The sequence below is a fragment of the Cyprinodon variegatus genome, unplaced genomic scaffold (assembly GCF_000732505.1).
Source record: "Cyprinodon variegatus isolate N-32 unplaced genomic scaffold, C_variegatus-1.0 Scaffold10, whole genome shotgun sequence".
NCBI lineage: Eukaryota > Metazoa > Chordata > Actinopteri > Cyprinodontiformes > Cyprinodontidae > Cyprinodon > Cyprinodon variegatus.
The window spans coordinates 2,201,134-2,210,168 of NW_015150463.1; the positions used below are offsets into that span (position 1 = coordinate 2,201,134).

At 40.1% G+C, this 9,035-nt stretch overlaps 1 protein-coding gene across 1 annotated transcript; it reads left to right on the top strand.

The window, feature by feature from the left end:
- The first annotated feature begins 12 nt into the window (after nucleotides 1–12).
- dnajc4 (DnaJ heat shock protein family (Hsp40) member C4) lies at nucleotides 13–6,995 on the top strand. Its single transcript, XM_015378997.1, has 8 exons — nucleotides 13–81; nucleotides 364–477; nucleotides 2,545–2,659; nucleotides 2,740–2,830; nucleotides 3,383–3,561; nucleotides 5,369–5,536; nucleotides 5,842–5,928; nucleotides 6,010–6,995. Exons 3-8 carry the CDS (start codon nucleotides 2,568–2,570, stop codon nucleotides 6,104–6,106), a joined length of 714 nt encoding a protein of 237 aa, XP_015234483.1. The 5' UTR covers nucleotides 13–81; nucleotides 364–477; nucleotides 2,545–2,567; the 3' UTR covers nucleotides 6,107–6,995.
- The last annotated feature ends 2,040 nt before the right edge of the window (nucleotides 6,996–9,035 follow it).

The following is a 9,035-nucleotide window of genomic DNA, read 5'->3' on the forward strand; positions in this document are numbered from 1 at the left end:
AATACGTTTCATTTCCGGTCCCATTACGCTAGCAGCTTGATGTATTGGAAAACTGAAGCGTTACGAAACTGAGCCCTTCTGGTATGTCACCTTTATGGTTTAACTTCTACTTATATTCTTTACTGATTATATTTCACACATAAAATAATCATGGAAAAGACGTTTATTTGCGTTTCTCTCTCACTGTCGCCTCGGAAAAAAACATTTTAAGCTTAGCTGCGTTAGCATTAGCAGCAGAACTAAGTGTTCTGTGAACTCTGTTTTGTTTTTTTTACTGATATCCTGCATTATTTCATATAATTTTTGGGTTAAAAGCAGCGGTGGTTAACTTTGTTTCACTTTTAAAATCTCTTCCTCGTACAGGAAGCTCTGGTTCCTGCTTCAGGGGTTGTTTTGTGATTTTATTCATCCCATTCTCTGCTGCTGGCAGATGCTCCTCTGCCAACCTCAACAGTTTCAATGGAAACACAGTGAAAGGTAAACACTGAATGAAGCACACACTGAATTTACCTGCAAGGATTAATAGATTAGGAATTAATTAGTTTACTAATTTGCTTCTAAAGTCAACATAAAGATGAATAGATCAACTTTGTAGAAAGGCTCAACATTCTAAACATTGATTATTCATCAGTTAGTTTGACCTCTCCATCTAGTTGTGAGGAGCATGCATGTTAATACAATGTCAGGACATAAAGGCATGTTCATTCTAGAAATCCTGGTAAAAGGCAGGTTCAAAAAAACCATTCAAAGGTCCATAATGTTGCAGCAATTTTTTCCAATCTTCCCTGAAGTTGTCATCCAAGCCAATTTATCCAAATGCCAAACAGTTCAAAAAAGCAAGTTTGATTTGCATTGGGGAAATCTTGTCTAATTAAAGAAATCATAGCTGCAAAACTTTGATTTAGTGAGCAATATAAACAGAATGGGTGAATAAGTAGGAAATGGAAATCAAAGATTTTTGATTGTCCACCTAAACTGTAGTTATACCTCATCCTGTTTTTAAATTTCCTCAGGAGAAGAAACAATATTCCACAAACTTTAATGCTATGTTCAGACCGCGAGCTGAAGAAGCAGCAGAAGTGGCTAGTTTACTTCCAAAGTCAGTGGTTGACGTGCATCAAGGTGCAGCAAAAGGTCCTGCAGCACGTTTTGAGGTGCAGCAGCAGCGCCTCATGAGCTTCTGAGCATTTGACGCACGCAATGCACTCCAGAAGCAGCAGTGGCTGCTGGATTTGGAAAAATTTAACTTTTGCTGCTCAACGCGCTATATCAACCAATCAGAGAAGCTGATCTGTGAGCTGGCAGGGAGATAGACACAGCACTGCTGATGCAGATCGCTATGATCACTCCTCTGAAACGGTTCACTAACGCCTTAATTCACTTAAAATGTAGAAACCTGTCTGTAAAATATGTTCGATTTTATTATTCTGGTGCTTGCAGTTTGGATTATGTACGTGAAAAAAGACTTCCAGCCTCGAACAGTAGCCGAAAACCCTGAAGAGGCGACCTGGCCAGAGGCTGCCATTGAAGGGGATTCCCAGTGACAGATCTCCGCAGGGGTACAGGGGTCTGAGCGGCTCCGACAGCCGAATAATATTTGAAGGCAGGATCGTAATCTTGAGTCCTGCGATGGACTGGCGACCTGTCCAGGGTGTACCCCGACTCTCACCTGTAGACAGCTGGAGATAGGAACCAGCACACCTCGCAACCCTTGTTCCCTGCTTATCATGATGCTCTTGGCGCTTCAAACAGACCTCTGATATTATCAGAGAGCCGTTGCATTTATACGGAGACTTGATTACACACATATGGATTCTATGTATCATCATCAGTCATTTAGGTCAACATTGGATCATTCAGAGATCCTGACTGAACTTCTGGAGAGTTTGTGGCACTGAAAGGAAAAGGGCCAGTTTTTGTCACCCCAATCTTCAGTTTTTATTTGTTAAAAAAGTTTAAGATATCCAATAAATTTTGTTCCCACTTGTTGTTGATTCTTCACAAAAATAACAAAAATTGGCAAAAGGTCAAAAAGTTTAAGGGGTCATTTATAAGGCGCTGTATAGCTGGTTCTGCACACTGATGGATAATGAGGTTTTCATGGGTTTTCTGGGAGCAACCTTTCCATATTAGCTGCAGCATTATAAATTAATAACAGTTTCCGATGAGTTATTTTTATTCCAGTGAGGTTGGATGTAAACATTTACAGAATCTATGACCAGATAATAATTTTTTTATATCTTGTAAAAGCAGGATGAACTCCAACCTCCACCATCCTTGATCTCCTACATGCACTTGCTGTCCTCTGTTAAAATCTTCCTCTATGATTCTGTTCCTGTGATATTATCATTTACATGGTTTTTCCCTCTATTTCAAATTTTTTTTCTCCATGCAGTGTAAACAAGTTAATTTCCAGAGGAAAAAAAAAATAATAATCCTTTTGGCATACTGGAATTCAATTGTTTTCATTTCTAATATATCCTAATAGAATTCATTAGGATGCAATCTCTTCCAATTTGTTTTCTATGTCTCTTTCTGCTGCAGGTCAGTATTGAACATTTTCCATCATGCAGCTAGAAGCTCAGCTGCGGCTATGCCAGAGTTGTATTTGGTGCTGCAAGACAGGACTGCGGATGCTGTCCCAGAGCTATGCACAAAGGTAGGAATATATGCTTTATTCTGTGTAAATGTCCAGGTTTAATTGCCAGTCTGGTGTTTTGATTATTGTTGTCATGACAGAAAAGCTGTGAGCTACTATGAACTACTGGGAGTCAAGTCAGACGCCTCCGTGGATGAAATAAAGAATGCTTTTTTTGACAAATCAAAGAAGGTACTTCCTTTTACCAAACTCTGAATTGTATCTGCTGGTGAAGATTTTCAGTCATCCAGGTCATTCCAAAAAAAGTTAAAAAAAACAATCCACTGGACTTTGTTTGCTAGTTTGAAGAAGTTTCACTTCCCATCCGGGAAGCTTTTTCAATTCAAGATGTCAGAATTAGCACTGAGTTCAAGGCTTTATAGAGTGGACCAAAAAACAAAGCCTAGTTTTGGCTTTGAAAACATGCAGTTGAATTATATCGGCCACAAGAGGGCGACATTTCCTAAGCTAATGCTTTCTTATGGTTCTCAAAGTTGGCTTCCTGTTTTCATGGAGTGTTCCTGAGTAATCAAGGATAAGCATTTGTTTTTATGGTGCTGTTCTGTTTTCATTTTTAAGGTGAGGCCTCTCCCTGTAGAATTAAAAAAAAGGACACCTCAGTTTGGATTTATAAAGTATGCATGTGCATAAATATATATATATATATATATATATATATATATATATATATATATATATATATATATATATATGTGTGCCGACTCTGGTTCCCTCGTCCTGCAGCTACACCCAGACAGCAACCCATCGAACCCGGAGCTGCACAGTCAGTTTGTTGAGCTGAACGAAGCCTACAGAGTGCTGAGCAAAGAGCTGAGCAGGAAGGAGTATGACTTTAAACTCCAGCATCCGTACCGAGGTGGACAGGCCTTCAGCTCCACCTCTAGTCACACGGTGTACAGGAGGTAAGGACTCACGCACTATGGTTGGGCTGTTCTCAGCAGTTACTGTTCAATCAAGGAAAAGACAAGAGACCAAAAACCTTCCAATCTCTGTGGCACATTAATAAACTTATGAACTGGTGTATTTAAGAAGTTTTTCGTGTCATGTTGAAGCTTCACGGAGAAATAAAAGAGACTGCTGGACTAGCTGGATCAGAACCATTAAAGTTAATGTAGAGGATGCCAACTCTAACCAGACTTCAACTGGAGCTGTGGGTCAAGATTGAGTTTCTTTTCAATCAGACCGTCCAGCTGTGTGAAATGTTTAATATCAGATAATAAAGGCAATCACCTCATAATTATCGTTGCTACAATAGGGGATCTGTGATGCTGTGGGCCAGTACTTCATGAACACTCTAAAGTTTTACATTTTCAAAGTTTTTTAAAGATGTATTGCAGGGACCCAGTACCAGAAAACTGAAATGTGTTGTTTTTAAGGACGAGCTATATGGACATTAAATTTAATCATGTTTACTGGGATTATTGAGTGAAGCCAAAGCCCTGTGGATAAGACAGCGAAAAACAAAAATCAGAATAAATCTGTCAGAATATAGAGGTTTTCATTTGTCACCAACTGGAGTTTTTCTCCATAAATCGCATTTCTGAAAACAGTTGTTGATAAAATGAATTCCATCCTTAGTCACTCTCAGCTGTTCTGACAGCCTGTAGACAAAGAGCTATAGCCATAGATCCGACTTTCTATGCCTGATAAAATCTACTAAATGCCAACCTGAAAGAATTTGACTTTTCCAAGATTCCCAGTGTGTGATTATTCTACTAATCTGAATCTATTCCAATTCAATGCAAATCGTTTATTTATACGTCGCAAATTAACAACACTTCATCTAAGGCACTTTACAGAGAACATGCTGTCAGATTTGTTAAGAAAACCAACTGATTGTCCACAGTCATTGACTTGATTACATGCTTCTCCTGGATTAGCCTGAGGCGACGGCCTTCACTTGCATTTTTTCCTTGACTCTTCAGCAGTCCCTCACACTGAGAATGCATGTAGCGACAGTGGAGAGGAAAACTCCCATTTAACAGGAAGAAACCTCCAGCAGAACCAGGCTCAGTTTGAGCGGCCATCTGCCAAGGCTGACTGGGGTTAAAGGAGACAGAAGCAGACATACAGAAAGAAGCAGAGATACTAAATGCAACTGTCAACAAGTTCCAGAGTGCAACTGTCAACAAGTTCCTGGCTGTGTGTTCAGGAAACACACAGCCAGGCAGACAAGCTCCAAGCCAGCTCTCATATCAGAGGATGAAAGAGAGCACATCCAGTTAGTCACAGTAATGGAAACAATTCAGAGTCTCTTAACAGCTTTTACCAGGAGCCCCGTTAATGCAGTTATTACTACATGCTTATTATCCACTGCAGCCATCTCCAGATGAGGCCGCTCTTTATAGGCCTAAGATTCCTACGTGATTGGAAACAAAACCAAAAAAAAAACCATGAGAAAAAAGGATGAACCCAGATTCATGCAGATTTTTCTTGTAGCTTCCCTTGAGCTTTATGCACAAATCTAGAAGGTATACCTGACCTAATAAGCCATGACAGTAATCTAGCACAAGTGTAGTGCTGCTTTGTTTCAAGCCTACAGTAACGAATGGATTCCTCTCCTGCTGGTACATTAAAAACCTCATCTGCAGATGTTTCTAAGATCTGATGTTTGTTTTTCTGTGGGTTTCAGCACCACTCTGATTTCTCCATTCAGCCTGCGTGCATCACTGCTGATCATCATATATTTTTTCCCTCTCTTCCTCCCAGTACTACCGCTAGTGACGACGTTCGTTACTGGGAACAGTTTCGTCAAGCCCAGACTCCTGAGGCAACAGCAGAGGAGAGAAAGGAGAAGAGGAAGAGAAACTACAAGCTGGTGGTGTATTGTGTCATCACCATGATGCTCAGCGTAGGAGCGCACACGATTTTCTTCAGGTAAGCATTTTCGTAGCTCAGCCTCTCTACTGGTCGGGGATCTGGAAGAGGAAAACCATCAGATAGCCTCCTGCTAAGCGGCGTGTTTCCCTGCATGCCTATGTGGTTTGGCACAACCTGGCGACTAATTTCCTGCCATGTTTGTCTCCATACAATGACTCTGTGCCTCTTGTGTTTGCCAAGAGTCACTTCTTTGTGAATCTGAGCAGCTGTTATAACAGCTGAACAAACTAATAAACGCAGAGGGGTCTGGGGGGGGCAAGCAAACATGCAGTAGTCGGCAGTTGTTTCTCCTTCTTCTTCAGGAAACTGGAAGAAGTTCATAATAACTTCATGGACGAGAAAGATCGAGTCATTACAGAAATCTACAATGAAAGCAAAGAGAGGGCCAGGTGAGTGAGCCCCCCACCCCCACCCACAGATTGATGAGTGTCCAACAGTGGAAGCTAAATCTGCCGTCTGGTCTTCTGCAGGGTCAACGGTTTCAAGAAGCAGACAGAAATCCTGCGGCAGAAACACGCCGAGTTTCAGGAGAAATTGAAAATGAATAAGGGAGGACAGGAAAAGTAGGGAGGTCTCCTCCTGCCGTCTCAGGATGTGGATGGACCTCCTTTTAGGGCTGTAAGAGGGTTTCCTTTTCCAGCTTTCTGTGTCCGATTTGCAAATCAGACCAGATCCTGATTTAGCGGATGATGATGGGGATGCGGGATACTTTCCTTTGGCCACGTGTTGCTGCTACATCACGCTCAGGTATTCAGTGCCTTGCAAATCTACTCATACCCCATTCAGCATTTTCCATTTTGACACATTACAACCACAACGTTCAGTGGGTTTTACTGAGATTTCCAGCAATGTTTCATCAAAACAAAGCAGTGCAGAAATGTGAAGCAGGGGAAACAGTTGGAGGTTCAGCTCCAATGACGGAACTTTGTAGAAGGAAATATAATCTAATATAAATATAATAATTTGTCTTTTGAAGTGTTTCTGTGCCATATTTGCACATGAGGAGATTAATTCAGTATTTCTCTTTAGGTCTGGACTTTGACTGGACCATTGTGATATATGAACTCATCCTTTTGATCCTAGGCACTCCAGTGTACCTCTGGCGGTATGTTTCAGTTTGCTGAAAGGGAACCTTTAGGCTGGAAAGTTAAATTTTGTTTTTATTTAATCAGACCACTTTCTACCAGATGTTTGCTGGATCCTCAATACAGCTTGTAGCAAACTTTAGCAGGATGTCTTTTAGCTTTCTTATGTTTTGTGGTTCTTAGCCTTTATGCTGTTATCTGCTTGTTTAGTTGCCTGGCAGATTAGGTGGATAGCAATGTCCTGGCAGGCTGTGCCATATTCCTTCCATTTTCTCAGAATGGACTGAACAGATTCTGACCTGCCTGCTGGGATCTTTGGTCTTCGTGATGCTGCTTCGCTTCTTCTGATGCCTTCTACTGTATTTATTGATGAAAAGGCTTTTGCAGGCAGTCGATTGATGGAGATTTTTATTTGAAAGAAAAGGTAAATGAGTATTGAGCAAGAATTGCTCCCACATTTTTGGATTTCTATTCATGAAAACAGTTTTTAATCATCAGACCTCTATGAAGTCCAGTAAAGTCTGTGGTTGTAATGTGACAAAATGCAAGCGGGTCAATGGTTTTTATGAGAGTTTTTCAAAGCACCGGACATCCCTGGGATATCTGCTGAATGATTTATGGTTTAGGAATAATTTGAATTGATGCTTGTCTGCGGTTTGCTCACAGACTCCACTGTTTGCACCATAAAATAGGAATATTTGTTTTGTTTTTATCCAGCCTTAAGTCTGTGGACGGATCAGAATCAGAGGGATGTTTCTGCCTCAGTTTGTTTGATGTTTGTTGCGCAGGTTTCCACAGCGCATCAGAGGCGAACATATTTCTGGTTCCTCCTAACCTGAGTTCTCATCTGTTTTATATCTGGACCCTCTGCAGAAATCATTGCCGTTTGCGTTTTAAACGACGGCGATGATCAATGACCAATATTTGGTGTTTTTTCTTTTGGTTAATTCCTTTTAATTATAATGACTCTGTAAGAGTATTGATTTTATTAAAATAAGCACCAAACAAGTGATTGTAAACCAAACATTCAGAGCCAAAATGTACTATAATGCTTCTCTGGTTTTATGTTGGATTTAGAGATTGTTTTCCATTTATCTGTATTTGGATGGATGGATGGATGCTGTGAGAAAACATTAAAATATCAACTTTTGTTTCCTCAGTATATTTTTTCTTCTTCTTTGTCTGCTTTCTTAGAAAAAGGCGCTACTCCAGTAAAAAAAAAAAAAACCTTTTATTTTCCTGATTATCTTTCTACTGATATCCTCCACTGTGAAGTTCATTTCCTCTGCTTGGCAGAGATAACAAGACGCTTTAAACATTAGCCTTTTAATGAGAAACGGCACACTAGTTATGAGATAATTATTAATACACTCCACCTCAGAAATCCAAACTATTTTCCATAACGTCAGCACTGCAATCTAGTCGCTAACCACAGACTATGGTCGATTCAGTACAGCACAAGCAGGGTTTCCCCTCTTAATAAGCTGATGCACCAGTTTTGAGCTCTAAGAAACGGCCGTTTTCCCTTGTCCTTTTTCTCACCAGAGGCCCCCGCCCTTAGACATCAGCGGGAGATAACAGTGCGTCCCTGCATCTCTTGCAGACACCCTCATGTGGCGTGTGAGTGCGCCAGCATAACCCAAACACGCCGTAATGACTGAGATTGTGGTGTCAGCTTGCCTACAAACACACACACACACACACTGATATAAGGCTGAAAGAAAAAGCTCATGGGAAAGGAGCTGCTGCAGCTATGAATACAGTTTTAATTGACTTTTATGTTTAGTTTAATGAGATGCAGAGAGAGCTGTCACTCAAACTCCAGATTAATACCCCAACATGTCCGACCTCCTTTGTTTGGCAGACAATAGTAAATTAAATAGAATTTTTAAAAATCTGTTCCTTTTTATTAATAGCAAATTGGCCATCAGAGTTAACATGCTAACTCAATATTTTCTGAACAATAAGACTGTGTTTAAGTGAATAGGATTGGCAAGAATCTTTCAAGATTAAAGAAAGAGGTGCTGTTTCTAACAGGGTAGACACAATCTGTTTAGTGCATACAAAAGGGAATTTGTTCTTGAACTACATTTTTTTTTTTTTTACTTTTTTTGCAAGTTAATTTACATCTTAGATATCATATTCACGTTTTTGTTGGGTTGGTTTTACCATTGCAAAAAAATGAGTTGGACACAAGAGACACGTTTGTTCATCCCTGTTATGTTTGAATGCAATCTATAAAATTAACATTTTAGTTTGTAATTACATTACTTAGTTAATCTACTTATTAAACATTGGCTCCACTAAGGATGGGGATCAGGGGGGCCTCGGCCCCTTCTTTTGAATTTCCTGGTACAAACCTTCTGACAGTCTTGTATGCATATTTATTAGGCTAAACATCTAACTTTTTG